Genomic DNA, 15,770 nt, shown 5'->3' with positions numbered 1-15,770 from the left:
TTACGTACTTCCGACTTCGGAAATGCACATCAATCAGACAAGATAATTGTACAATTGTGGAAACATTGAAGCCGTACACACGTAGTAAAAGACAGAAAAATGATATTGCCATGTAATCTCAATGTTTTCTATTTTCTAATTATTTATTTATTCATTTAATTAATATAAAAGGGAAAATAGTTTTATGACATCAAGAGTAAATCAAATGGAAGTAAAATACATAAAATAAGTCTTCGTGATTGATAGAGATAAATAATATATTTGTAAGGCAATGAGGTATAATTCAAATGGAACATAGAAGGTATAATTTAATTGGAACATAGATACCAGTGAAGTTAGAAGTCTGTGAAGTTGGCACCCCTATATGCGAATTCGCATTCGATCATCCATAATTTGTTTAACTTTCCAAAAAAATTATAAATAAATAAAAAATTCTAGCCCCTTTTTTGTATGCATATTTTCTTCTAAATTATGTACGGAATTCGATTGTTCACCTTGTGTACGCATTTGTCTATCCAATTGTCTTTTGTCTATCTTGCAAAATCAAAATATAAACAAATGAAAAGTTAAAAAATTTGTCATTACACTTGTAAATACAACAATACGTTTATCTCTAAATCTCATAGGATTCAATTGTCCATGATTTGTCCACATTTATTTAACAATTGTTTGTCAATTTTATAAAATATACAATAAACAAAAAACATAATAAATATTTTTAATTTAATTTTTTTTATTATATGTACGTGAGATGATAGTGTCTACATTTTAAAGAAAACCCGATTTTTGTCCAATTTGCAAAGAGAGTACATAAACACGAATTCTTTTTACTGATACATATAAATAGACATTATGTATACAGTGTGTCCCGAAATTCGAGGATTCACAATTTAATCTCAATATTTTTTTCTAAAAAAAAAATGTATTTAATTCACGTTTAAGAATTTTTATTTAATTAATTTGATCAATTATTGTTTAAAAATGGATTATTTTTACTTATAATATAAGGGTTTAGAAATGGGATTTTTACTTATAATATAAGTCAAAGATATTTTTATTAATATGCATTTATATATACCACTCTAATTATCTATAAAAGATATGGCACGCTATAAAAGTAATCTTTACTTTAATATCACAATTAAGTATTAATATCTTTTAATGATTTACTTATTTAAGTTTAACAAATAATTATTTTAACAAATAATTAAATTAAATAATAATTATGTTTAGAAATACTTTTTATTTAATCAGTTTGGCCGATTATTCCTAGAAAAGGAATTAGAAATGGTATTATTTTGTAATACGTGGTAAAAGTATTTTTATTAATGTACATATTATATACACTATTTCGGATACCTATAGAGGTACGGCACACCGAAAAAGTAATATTTATTTCCAAAATTCAATGTGTTATATCAACAATATAGTTTCATGTCATCTACATTTTCTTCTCCTGTATATCCTGCCTTTTGTGCGTTCCATCGCAGAAAGGTCGGTTTGATGTTTGTTTGCAATTGCACAACCAATAGTTCTTAGTCTCCGTAACAGTGAAACGTATGGGCCTCAGCTTTATTTTAAGAAAAATGTCTTTATGCGTGCCATCACAGAATGGCTGATTCTTGCTCTGTCCACATAGGCACCACGAGTAATTCTTGCCAGCAGTAAGAAGTATCCTGAATGGTTTTTTGTCGTATATCGCTCCGGTTCCAGTTTGATCATTGGCACTGTATATATCCTTCAGAGGATTCACAGGTATCGATGGACTATCGGTTTTTTTTGTAGAAAAGCGAGAAATCTGAAAAATCAAACATCAAGTTAAAATCAAAGCGAATTATTTACCATTACTTACTATACTTACAAAAATCTAATTTAATACTAATTGAATAGTATAATGTAGTAAATAATTATCAGTATCTATTTTCAGTATTGAAAGCACTACACAACAGTATTTTGAGTGTTTTTAACACTCAAAATAAGTAGTTACTATTTTTCAGTATTAAATTTCTATAAAAGTATATCATTTATGAGGAAGGGTTTTTGGAGTTAGACCCACCGATTGGCAAGTTTCAAGCCTTCAACATGTTGAAGTTATATGACATCTAAGCTCTAGAATGTTATATTATTACTCCTCAGATTATAATTCCTAATTTTTTGCTGAAGTTGTAAGTAATTCTGACTTTTTCCCGTTATTCTGTCTTGCTATATCGCATTTACGAATATTAATTTAGGTTAGAAAGAGATGAGATTAGAAACGGGTTATAAAGCATAAGTTTATTCATACGTACATTCTTGTGACAAAGAGCACTCAGACGAGCGAATTGCGGGTATCGATTCAATATATTCATTTCGTTGACTCACGTAATAATAAATCCCACTAAATTAAAAGCAGCACTCACATTAATATAAACAGAAAGCAGCAAGAGAGCAGTCACGCTAACTGCTAGAGTTCTGACTCTTGAGTCTTGAGGTATTACGAACCAATCTGAGGAAACTTAAGACATTCGGTTAATTTCTGTTCCTACACGAAGATTACATTGAATTGAATTGAACTAGTGCAATCCAAAATCGAGTGTAATAAAACTCGTTCAGTGGCAGCAGCACTGCACGAGGTTGCTGTAAGTGCGAGTTTCTTGTACTCTCAGCTAAACACGTGTGTCGACCTCAGTGCGATTTTATAATGCACATTTCCTGCTATATTTGATGACGTAAAATATTGTGTAATTCGCATTTTCATAATATGAAAGGATTTATGGAGGAGGATGCATACATATGTCTGCTATTTTGTAAGCTGTTATTTTGGAAACGCGAAAAAATCTTTTTTTTTGAATTGCAACAATAACATATAATTACTTGTAGTACTGATGTTATGCAATATATCTTGATAAAAAATTTTTCATGTATTCATTCAGTCATTATATAAATATATATAAACATATATAATATATTGTATAATACATATGTATATATAATACGATGTATTTCATACATGTTCATATACATCCCATACATCTTTCTTTCTTCTGTAAAATTATTGTTTAGTATGAAAAAAATAATAATAATAACAAAACGTAGGAAATAATTAAAAGAATAATTTATAAAAACGATTGGGTTATAATCGGAAGAGAAGTTAATATAATATAATTGCGTTAAGTATGTACCATATATGGATAATAAGAACTGTGTGTATCGATAAGTGTCATGTACGGATAAGATACGAGACTCATTACCCTGAGATTCCAGGTTAAAACCCGGCCGGTAAGGGGAAAAGATTAAATTATAATCAAATTAGAAATTAATAAATAAAATTATAGTTGTCTAAGCCACTGTCGATAAAAAAAAAATTAAAAAAAGATTCTATATTTGTTATTTTTTCTTATTTTATTTAAATATTTTTAACATTAAAAACGTTTTTTTTTAACATTAAAGAAATGTTTCTTCAAATACACGTTAAATAAATGTTTTTTTAATAAAAAAAAAAAGGGGACTTAACCCATTATTTTTAATGTTTTTAAAAATATTTTTTAAAACATTTTTTAAAACATTGCTGATTGAAATGTTGTAGTATATTTTATGTAATTGTTATGCATTGTTGAGTGTAAAATTATAAATCAATGTTATTACTTTATGTTTACTGGGAAATATTTAATCGTTAATCTAGGAATAAAAGTAATAAAATTTTGCAATAATCTTTTAATTGTGAAATTTAAAATTAAGAATTTTTTAACGATTTCCTCTTATTAAAAATAAAAGTTGTTGAATTTCATAAAAACTGAGAAACTAATATTAAGCGCGTTAATTTATTGATTTTTATGTGTTGTATTATGTGTATTTATGCACTATAACTTACACTACTAAAATTATATAGAACAATTTACATGCTGATCTCAATCTCTAATTTGTTTTGTGACGTTTACAATCTTTATTAGACGTACTTATAACATTCGATTACGAACATGCAAGTAGTTTTTGATACAAATTGGCTGATTAGAAACGTTGTCGCGTCCCATTCACTTTCGCTGACGAAAGCGAGGACATGTATATATGTATAAAAAGCGACTAATAAAAGAAAGAATACTTTTGAGACTGTATATTATAAAAATTGTATACCATGTAGTGATTGCATGACGCACGTAAATGTAATTAGAGACAAATACTTAATTTAATCGAGTAGCAATAAAACTAATATATATATATATACGGATTGCAATGTAAATTCCAACTTGTTATTATCTTAAGCAGCACGTTAAACTAGTCGATAAGCCGATATATTTATGCCCGCGTAAAAGAAGAACAAATCTAACGTAATGAAAATTAAGTAACATACAAAAAAATTGTGCGCGAAGACATAGGAATGGCATGTTTTTGTGTAGTAAGATAGAAGTAGTAACTTGCGTTTTATGAATGCACGCCATGAGATGTATTTACGAGGGTAATTGACCGTTCATGACGCCGTGAAGACGTAAGTGGAGCGAATACTGGAGTTATCCCTCCGAGATTCGCTCGCTTATTGATTAGAAAGCCGATAAATGCGTGTAACAAACGATAAGTATTGAAAAAATGTCACTCGAATAGAGATTAATTAGTATAATTACTCAGATATTTAAGTTAAAGAATTGACACATTGATCTTATTAAGTGTTTTCTTCAGAGAACAGAGAGCTATCAAATTAAATTTACCGACAAATGGGAAAGAAATTGGTTATAGAGATAACATTTTGCAGATAACAGATTGCACATCCCTTACAGAAATTGTCAAATTATATACTGAAAAGTAGTGGTTAATTACTTTTTGAGTATCATACCTCAAATAATCTCCAGAATTTTTTTACGTAAACGATCTACTAAAGCATTTTTATACCCTAATTAAAATCATTATTGTTAACAATTTATTGTATATTATTGATTTTCCGCTTTATTATAGTATTTTACATTATAGATATGAATTTAATCCAATTTTCTGAAAAAGGAAACCAAACAAACATTAAACTACTTAAGTTGCTTATTATGACAGTATTAAAAAAATAAGGATTTTAATTAATATAATTTTTTATTGTGGATTTTTGATGGAATCACATTAAGAGATTCGTAAGAAACAGTTATTAAGAAAGAAGAAATGTATTAAACGATATTTATAAAAAATTATATTTTATAATAATTTACATTTAGATTTTTCTGTAAGGGATCCCATGTCAATCGTAATTCCGATCACTGCTTATTACATATAGTATTTGTTCGTATAATTAGCGGTAGGTAACGTTGCAACGCAGAGCGTGCAATACAAGTAGCGATTCGAGTAGTAAGACTCTTCAAAGATCGCTTAATCCTATTTGGGACCTACTTTTAAAACGTGCGGGAGAGAAAGTAAGAGGAGCTGCCGATGGAGTGACGGCGGTCGCGTGCTTGAGAAAGTAAAGTCCCTTTCGCGCATAGAGATGTACACTTGCGTATACACTTGCGCCGATATACGCGGCTGTGTATACCATATATATTCGCCAAACCGTTCTATATGGGTCGCGAAAGGAAGTTAGTATGACTAGTGATGCATAAGAGTTTCATCTCGACCTCTTCATCTTGTTGGAAACTTTTATACTCCAAAAAATCATTTTTTACTCAATTATAATCATTACACTCAATTTATTATAGCATAGAAAAAAAAAAAAGTAAACGTAACAACATAAAAATTAAGATAGATAGGAAATTCCGAAATTAATTAACCGTTGATATTAAATTAAAATTAATCTACGTTAATACTTATTAATTTAAGATTATATGTTAATTGCATTCAATGCACTTTACACAATATTTTACACAGTTTAAGATTAAATTAAGATTAATTCGCATTATTTAATTTTACATTATACACTAAGTTATTGCATATAACGCACAGTGCGTAATATTTTTACAGAGTTTCTAACAGAGTTAATACATCATTTATAAAGCGCAATAAGCTTTGCAAATTATTGGAGCAAGTATGATAGCACATTTTCCTTTTACGAGGAAGATTACGAATAGAATCCTTTTATATCGCTCTAATTAACGTCAGTCTTGTGTATTACACGTGAAGTAGTAGCTATTTAAGATAATTACTTTACGATTTTTGCGATAAAAAAGATTTTCATTTCATAAGCTTGATTCCTTGAACTTACTACCTAACGTATCTCGAGTATAAAATAATGTTACGCTTTTTAACTTTTTATAGTCCGATTTTTATTAATTATTTGTCATTAACAAAATGATAATTATGTTATTACTCTTCGTAATATGTTATTACCATTCATTAACGATGAATAATAGATTTAAAATGTATGATAAATTAATTCTTGAAATAAAAACTCTTTTTGTATCTATAAAACTGCGATACTATTTTATATAGTCAGTTACCATTAATTTCCGATTTTAAAATATATTTTAATGTCGCACAACAAAGTTTCTATCAAGATTTATTAAATGCAGGATAGCAAAAAAATTTGGTTAAAAAGTTTTATGTTCAACAAGCCATTAATAACGTATATTAAAAAAATACAACTCTAGAATTAGTTATATCTTAAATACCGATAATAATAATAATTAACCTTTAACGACCACTTTTCATTTTGATACTTTAAGGTGCTTCGGGAATGCTTCGACGATGCCCCCCTTCCCTTATCTTTTCATAAATAAATTCTCCTAGGTAGCCATAAAGCTTCACCAACAAATGAAAATTTTGGTGCAATCTTTATGATAAGATGTAACTAATATTCCAGAGTTTGTTTCATTTTAATATACGCTACTTTAGTAACGTATATTTAACAAAAACAAATTTTGAAGTGACAATTACGTCTTATTATTACTTGGGTAATAATTTGATAAACACATAAAACTGTGTGGCTAAACTTTTTTCTTACACATTCTCTGTACGCCCTCAATTTTACAGATAAAAACTATACTGTTCTTTTCGTACTTCCGTAGAAATTATAGCTTATTATTAGATAAACTCGTTACTCAATGCTCGTCAATGCATCAATGTAGTGACGTGATTGCATGACTGATACATTGCCTTTTTCATTTTCGCTCTGGTTAATATTACATGCAGTAGTCATCGCATTCCACGGGTAGATATCTATCTATTCGCGTCACAATATAGTTGCACGGGCACGTATTGTATACGCAAAAGACTGTGCAACCATCGCCTAATTGTATCTCGGCATCTTAGACTTCTTTAACATTGCACAATATAAACACGGATCCACTTTTCTTCTTTTCTTTTACTGCAACATTAATGTTTCTTTATTTCAATTAATTCACTACCTTGCACGCGCCTGAAATACCTATCGAGTTGTGCATTGACTTTTTAGAAAACTTTGGTTGCGGGTCGCATACAATCGAACCAGCATAACTCTAATTGCAAAATAATTCTTGAATTTTTAAAATAAATGCGGTTTACTTGAACAATTATTTTCAAAAAAACGAGTTTAAAAACAAAAAGTAAGAAATGTGTTTAAGTTATTCTTTATTATATTTTTTATTTGATACTTATTTGTACGTAAATAAACATTAGAAATTGTAGCTTGTTTCAGACATCTATTGTGTTTATCTTTTCACTGATAACAAATTAATTTGTTACTGAATGAAATTTTGGTATCCCAGCTTGTTTACTTATTACATATTGCAAAACGTACAACTCTAAATGATATTAGCTTGGTTTTTATCCGTATGGGATAATAATCATTATAGATAGTGATATCTAAAAAATATATAGAAGAAGAAACTCTCAGACTTCCGGCAATGAGAGGCATAATTTGTTCGTGAACCTGTCGCGAAGTCGCGATAAACACGACGGATACGCCGGACTTTCGAAGTTCATGGAGAAAGTTACACTTGGTTGACTTTAGGTATACAGGCGGGTGCTAAGCAACTTGTCTAGACAAATAAAAGAAGCAATGATGATTTCGCGATCGTGCTCTCCAATTTCGACCCAGTTCTTGCACACTTTGCGCGCATTCTCAGTCGCGACATTCTTACGCCGCGAATCGCTCTCTACAATAGAATCTAGTCGGAGAACACTTTCGATTTTAATTCAGCGCGTTCTTCATGCCAATTTTTTTCTTTAATAGATGCAATTCATTGCTGTTAACGAACCTCATTAATTAGGTAGGCTCATTTATCTATGTTATTGTTAAAGCGAGCGCATGAAAGGTGTCATATATTTGCAGGTAATATCAAAAACTAATTAAACGTTTATAACAAAAAAATCAAATTAGTTTTAAAATGCAATTTCTAATTACAAGCAGTAGAGATTTATTACTTCGTTGGAGCTTGAATCCGCATACTTAATGGTTTGTCACTCTCACTAATGCGGATAAGCGTTATGTTTCAAGCTTGCTGTGGTCAGCTGGATGGCGTTTACTCAAAGAGAGTTCATGTAACAACTTACTAATCCAATGTCTTGGTTCGAGGTGTCAAAAAGGAGAAAGGAGTTAATAATGCGTTGTACATTGACGTATGTAACATCTTTTACTTTCGTTTTCAGCTAGAATATAATTTACATAAATTTTCGATGTTTTTGCACATATAAACATATAAACATACAAGTAATGGTTTGTGTTTCTAATTTTTTACAATATTAATTTTTAATTTTAAATTGTTAATGATTAAGAAATAATGATAATTTAATTCCCTAAGTTAAATAACATTTTGTTACTTTTAATTTTTCTATGTCAAAATATAAATTAATCCATTTTGTGGTTGAATTGCTTAGTTTTAATTTAGATATATTCATATTAAGCATTTAGTAAACAATAAATTAAAGAGTAATATATTTAATTTATTTCTTGAGTTAAATTATTTAATTCCATTATTTAATTTAAATTAACGACACATTGAGTAGGAGTGACAATTTGATGAAAATTCATTTCACTTTTATAATTAAAAATAACTCAAATTGGACATAATTTGTATTATGTCCAATTTCTAATTATGTATTATTTCTAATTATGTACATTTATTATTTTTTGAATTTATAATATTGCTTATAATTACAATAATTTTATTGCAGCATTCTATAACCGAATATTACTACATTCCTTCACTTAAAAAAATTATTCAAGATTCCTAATATTACCTTATAATTTGATGAATCAAAGCGTTTATATCATAAATTACAATTTCTCGAGTGTTTTTCAGAATAAACTTGTTATTGAAAAAGCTGGTTGCCACATTGTCGTCTTACGTCCTTGCAATTACGATATTACCGAAACGGATCCATAAGATTCATAATTTACACCATCAGCGCGCAGGAATGTTACGGCAATCAGCGAAGGTCGATCTCGAAAGTGATTAGAACGGCTCGTCATCATTCATCGATCATGATTACAAAGCTCGCGGGCGAGTCCCCTGACAATCGTAATTCGTCTTCGCGCAAATTCAAGCATGAAAGGTAACATATTAAAGCTTTACGTTGAAAAATAATCTTATTAAGATTGTATCATCATTTTTCTTCGACTTATCACCGACTTTCACTATCATTAAATAATAATTCACGGCGCAACGATTTCCTGATGCCCATCGTAAATTCGTAAGAACGGGAATGTCCCTGATAAAATGGCGCCTTCTTCTTCTTAATGGATCAAATTGCTGATCTTAACGCGAGTTAAGGATTTACTGAAAATTCTGAATTGTAACTTTCCAAACAATTTATGATTTGAGATTTAAATAGTGCTAACCCAGATTGCAAAAATATTTTATTACGTTAGCCTAATTAGATCAATTTAGAAGAACGCGGCGTATTATAAAAAACATACATATGAGTAAATTAGTACATGAAAAAATATTTTCTAAATTTTAATAACATTTTTTCAATTTTAGTAACAACTAAATATTTATCTACAGTAAATAAATATTTATTAAATGATAGTTGAATCAAGTTAATGATTTTTTTAGCAAATATTTATAAATATAAACATCTAACATTTAGTATTATTATTTAGGGAAAGTCCAGGCAAAGCGGATGTTAAGGTTTGGGAAGAAAAAGTAACATAGTCAAAATTAAGATCTGAAACCTTTTTTAATTCTATTAATAGAATCAAGTTTAAAATAAAATAAAATTAAATTAAAAAACATGAACATTAAAATGTCTTTTTAGTCAAAACGTAAAAAAAGAGAAACCATCTGCTTTGCCAATGAGGATGGAATTAAAAAAACCAAAATCAGTGTTGGCACTTAGCAGTCATCACAAAAGTAACTGTCAAATTCTTTATATGTAGTATAACCTTTACGAGCCCATTGGAGTACTGACTCCACCGGATCCAGTCTTTGAACAGTGGGTCGATGTACGGAACACATATTGTGTTGTGGAAAAAATAAAATAAAAGTAAGATCTAAACAATCATATCTTTTATTCAATCAAAAGATCTTCTATCCCTTCGTTTTTCCGGTATTTTCAATGCAATCACATATTCGCTTTTCCCTCATTCACTTTGCCTAAAGAACTTGGAGTAAATTTGGAAAGGTTAGATTAAGTTTAAGCAACAAGTAAAAAATTTTAATCTTGAATACACATTTAAAGACAGACTTCTTATAAAAAATCTTTCACATTGATTAAGAAATAATTACTGCTAATAATTAAGCTACGTACTTTAGCCAAAAATCGCAAGAAAATAGACAATTTCTTTTATTATCTCTATCAAACACAAATGAGCACAATCATATGTTGTTTCGCACTTTCATGTCACCAATCGATCAATCCTTCAACAGTTAAACTTATAGCATTATCTCAGATAGATAAGCAAAAATAAAAAATATTCGCTTTGTCCAGGGCGTTTGCCTGGACTTCCCCTATTTAATTAATATTAGAAACCCTCTAATCAGAATCGCGACACGAGACGATTTGAGCCAACTTTTTGTATGCAGGGTAGTAGTCTTAACAAAATCCATGACAGAGAAAGAAATATATTAATATCTCTGTCTAATCTTAACGTCGTGTTAGTCTCATGTCGCGACTCTAATTTAGAGAGTCTCTCGTTCGTATTATTTAAACATTTATTAAAATTTAGTATATTTTTTCAGTGTGCATAATAGTTTATTTGTGTCCTGTGCACTCTTTTTCTTTAAAACACTAAGAACAATAGTTGAATAATATTTCTTTCTTAAAAAAAACACACAATTTTATAAATATAATACTTTTTAAAAGTTAAAATATATGTAAAAATTACTTAAAAATGGTAAAGGGTCGGAAAATTATCATGTGTACTAAAGGACAAAGAACAAGATATTTTTACAAAGTACGAAATTCAAGAAAAGTTTCCATTTTTCATGCTCTTTTTCAGTAAAACAATAGTTCGCGCTCAGAACGGTTGACTGCAGTTAATTGTTCCAAACTGTTTCCTAAACGTCTACAACGGTTTCAGCAAAGCGTGAAAAAATATTTCGCGAATTTGAGATGCTTTATCTTTATGGCTTTTTACAATGTAACAAGCAGGTCCTCTTTATAATTAAAAGATTTTAACTTTATTTTTATAACACGAAAGCGAAACATTCTTATTCGAGCAAAACAGAAAATCTGGTCTAATATATTTATTTTGTGTCAATTTATATTATACAATTTCTACAGTTTAGGCAAACTGCTCGCCGATATTATTTATTGAGCTTGATACACAGTCCTAAATTGAAGATAGAACCATATATAATATTACATATTAAACTAAAATAGAATTTAATAATAATATTAAAGTTTTTTGAATTATTGAAAATAATTTTTTGCAAAAAATACTGAGATTATACAAGATATTCGACCACTATTTGATAGATTTGATAAATTCTTCGGATTATAGATGTTTGATGGTAGATATGAAATTTTTTTTGCGTAATGCTTTCTACATGATTTGTGATGTATTTTGTCTGTGTTTTTTTTCTAATATTTACACGAACTCTTACCTTAATTAACATTATAAGATAGAAATGTCAAGTGTCTGTAACTTTCTAGTAAGTAAGAAATTAGGTACCTGCATCTTACTCATTCTGTGGAAGTTATTAATAAACAAAGGAACAATGCGGCGTGAGATTAGGTGGACCATCGTAGATTTTGATGACATTCAGATGTCATTTCATTCTTTGCAATTTTAGGGGATGTGATTCCTTTTGAATCGCGCTCTTTTACGATAATATTGTTTATTTGTCTCAAATATCTGTAAAATATTACTGTATACTAGCATTATGATCACTAAAATATATAACACAAAAATATATATATAATTTATAATACTTGAAAAAAGTTGAAGTTACTCTGAAATTATTGTATATCTTTCCTGGAAAATTCCCTCCATTATTGCCGGATGTCAGAAGGTATTACGAGAGTTCAGTGAGACCGATGACGAATAAAAAAAAAAGGAAAAAAAATAGGAGAAGAGAAGAGCCATTTTGAATTATCACACAAGGGTCCTCCCCGCACCGGTTAGTTTTATTTCTTCTTTTTTATTTGGATGCCGAGGATCGGTAATGGCGCCGGCGGCTGTCACCTCGCACGCGACAGTGGGGAGACGCTGCGAGAGAGTTTTACGTATCGAAATGAAACTACTCGACGGAGAAAGTGAGAGCAGACGTAGCAGTACCGGCGGACATCAACGACGAGCAGGCGTTCTTCGGAGTCCCTCGACGAGAGAGGATAGACATGGTGCGAGCCTTCCACATGGCGTGGAGCTTTGCCACCGTGTGGTAACCGATACGCTCCATCGGTCGTTCACGAAGTGTTGGGTTCCAAAAAAGAAATTTTTTTTCTTCGGAATCGGGAGAATCAGATCGAGAGATTGGATAATCTTCAGTGTAAGACAGGGTAAAAAAAAAAAAAATAAATAAATAAGTGCAAGTGAAGAAAAAAAAATGAAAAAAGCGGTGGCCTTTTAAAGATACAAAAGATAGGAATCCTAAAGCTTGACAATAACGGAACTAAGAACGGTATTTCGAAGATTCGAACACGACTTTATTAGTCACCGAAGTGACAAAACCTTATCATGTCGCGATAACGCACGACTGCGCGAACAAGACGTTATACAGCTTCTTGCAATAATTTCGAGAGTACAACCGCAGGCACGGTCTTTGCTGTTTCTGAATATGTAGATTACGAGTGCGCGCGGCATTTTGTGATTGTGGAATTGGAAGATAATCAACGGCGAACAATATCTTGCGGTGATACGGAAGCAACCACCTGTCGCGACGGTATCCTCAATTGTGTTATGGTGCTGAGGACTACCTCGGTCATACGAGGCAGACGAAGAGGTCGCAAGAGAGCGGGCGGCAGGAATAGTGTCCTGGCTGGTTCCTCCTGAGAAATCGCTCGCATTGCTTCGATCAACCGAGGAGAAATCCGGGAAGGTCACGTCTGTTGAATCGGTGAGTGCAATCTCACGCCGATTTGTCTCCCACTTTCGTAGATCGCTGGTCTATTTTATTCCTCGCGTTTTCTATTTTCTAATCTTAAAACGCTAAGATAAAAAGAACACGCGCGAAATCTGGGAATAGTTCACACGAATAAGATAAAAGCGGAGACTAATGAATATTGTTAGTAGCTCTCGCGGTGTGAATATTATATAAAATATATCTTAAAACTATGGGAAGAAGAGGGGATATTACTTATTTAGCAGGGAGAAAGCAATTCGAAAGAGAAAAGTCTGTTGCATTTCTATAACAAGATGCAATTTAAGTTCATAAATTGAGATCGTCGTATGTGTCGTATGATCGTGGTTCATTATTGCGGAGAAACAATATTAGAAGGTGTTTGCTAAAACAGTGCAATGCGATGGAAGATCTATCTCACGATCAGAAGCACGTTTCTTTTTTTTCTTTTTTTTTTTTTGTTAACAATGCAAGATGAACTTCGTCCATTGATCAACTTAGTTTCGAAAATGAAAACTTTCACCCATTTTATCGCGCGCTTGATTGTACGATAATCATGTACGTGGAGAACACATAGCAAAGCAGATCAAAATTTATTCGATTTATTGTCGGAGTCGACGCAATGTTGAAGGCATATAGAACGGAATGCCTGGTTTCGTTTCGTTTCGTTAAGCTTAATGTCTGATTAAATGGCAGTTACTATAAAAGCGGGGAGAAAGCAAGATTGGCTTCGTGGAGAGCACCTATCTTTCCAAAGAGAGGCTATCAGTCGTTTCTTACGTATAAAAAGTGTGTTAAGCGAAAAGTGCAAGCCGATGCGTGCGGTGATTTTGACGCCTGGAAGCGATCGGTGTCAGATTCTCAACCTGGATTTCAACATAATACGACATTAAGTTTAACAATCGCGTTATGCTAGTAATTTCTAGGCTTAATAATAATGTAGACTTAATAACAGGAGCCTGTTAAGAAAGGAATGTTCTGATTGAATATCAATTTTAGATAATTCACAATTGCATTAAAATTGGTATCAAAGAAAGAGTATCTTCTTATAACTGAATAATTTTATGAGACCGGATTGTCTACTGAATTTCCCGTATGAATTTCACCTGCATACTTTATCTTTACCAAGCAATTGTATTCATTAATTCAATTCGTGCAGAAACTTGAAACGCCAAAGATACAAAATAGTGGCCGACAAAAACGTTGCGCTCCTCGAAATTTTTACGCAGACACGGAAACGGTTACATTTTTGGTTTAATTTTATGAGAAGAAAGTTCTCTCTGATTTCGGAAAGTAGACATGGTTTCGTAAAAGCCGCGTGATCGTTGGTTTAAAGCGCGACTTTTCGTCGTCACGTGGCGCCTCAGAAGAGATTTTTTAAACTGCCATCCTCGTAGGCAGTGAAAGTACTTCCGTTCTTTCTCAAAACGAAACGCTGGCGACGTCGCATTGAGGATGCACGCTTCGGTACCGTTGTACACGCATTGCCCAAACACTTCTCGTGGTTTACGTAACAGAATTCGATAGAGGTCTGAAGAGAGAAACGTGGAAGAGTTGTACCGACAGACTTTTAACTTGTCACTTAAATCGTCTAGCAATAAGCGTTGTGAGAATAAATGCATCTTGTAATTCTCCATAAGGCCTGATTTACACATTTTTTATTAGCGTGCTAATTTTTTGAAAAACTAAAGAAAATTAGCTAAAACAATATAAAAATCTATAAATTATATTCTTTTATTATTATTTCTCTAGCTAGAAGACTAGCACGCTAGTCATTAGTAAAAAAACATTAATCAGGCTTAAAACAAACAATTAATAGAAATATGTTAATTCATCATTCTTTTGAATTTTGTTTCGCAAAATGCGATTTTTACATAACTGTCCGCTGAAAAGCAATTATTATTGCACGTCTATCATTTGTGATCTTGAAAATGGCCCAGAAACGAAGTAGCTAGCGCGCGAGAAAAGATTTGTTACACAATGGAAAGTGTTCGTCACGAAAGATCGATGAATTAGACCGCGAAAATGCTTACTCTTTTCAAGGCCGTGAATAAGATACACTGTTGCGACGTAAAGATTTCTTCAGAAACCGGTTTCTATTCCTCCGAAAGGAAACGCGGATAGGTTTTCGAAATATATTAACGCACAAAAACGAATTTCGAACATATTTGTATTGAGTCTCTGTTCAAGTCTTTATCTGCGATACTTCCCATCGTTTTGCTTTGGCAGAGAAAAGTCGATAGAGAACAGAAGCTGTCACATATGACATATCCGGTACGATTGCGACAATGAGAATGAGCAATCGAAAGATAAAAGTTTCTCCGTTCAATGCAACGTGTACTTGAACAGGTTCGGTCTGTATAAATTTATACAACGGAGTCAGCAACATCAAGAGTTAGCTAT

At 31.3% G+C, this 15,770-nt stretch overlaps 2 protein-coding genes across 5 annotated transcripts in view; one reads left to right on the top strand and one right to left on the bottom strand.

Moving 5' to 3' along the window:
* Window positions 1-1,269: 1,269 nt before the first annotated feature.
* Window positions 1,270-2,805, bottom strand: LOC108753995 (CDGSH iron-sulfur domain-containing protein 3, mitochondrial). Of its 2 annotated transcripts, none has more exons than XM_018495992.1 (2): window positions 2,286-2,805; window positions 1,270-1,795 (listed from the first exon to the last, which is right to left on the bottom strand). In XM_018495992.1, the coding sequence occupies exons 1-2, from the start codon at window positions 2,346-2,348 to the stop codon at window positions 1,442-1,444; spliced, it is 417 nt and encodes a 138-aa protein (XP_018351494.1). In that variant the 5' UTR covers window positions 2,349-2,805; the 3' UTR covers window positions 1,270-1,441. The 2 variants fall into 2 exon arrangements, with proteins under 2 accessions (XP_018351494.1, XP_018351493.1); XM_018495991.1 differs by having other exon boundaries at window positions 1,272-1,798; window positions 2,289-2,805.
* Window positions 2,806-12,599: 9,794 nt separating this feature from the next.
* Window positions 12,600-15,770, top strand: part of LOC108754044 (serine proteinase stubble-like) — a 20,392-nt gene continuing 17,221 nt past the window's right edge. For all 3 annotated transcript variants that reach the window (XM_018496076.1, XM_018496075.1, XM_018496074.1), the window contains exon 1: window positions 12,600-13,364. The gene's annotated coding sequence lies outside the window, so the exon portion shown is untranslated. The remainder of the gene's footprint in view (window positions 13,365-15,770) is intronic.

This window comes from Trachymyrmex septentrionalis, unplaced genomic scaffold (genome assembly GCF_001594115.1).
Source record: "Trachymyrmex septentrionalis isolate Tsep2-gDNA-1 unplaced genomic scaffold, Tsep1.0 scaffold74, whole genome shotgun sequence".
Taxonomy (NCBI): Eukaryota; Metazoa; Arthropoda; class Insecta; order Hymenoptera; family Formicidae; genus Trachymyrmex; species Trachymyrmex septentrionalis.
Note: the sequence above shows the minus strand (reverse complement) of the source record. Positions and strands in the feature narration are given on the sequence as shown.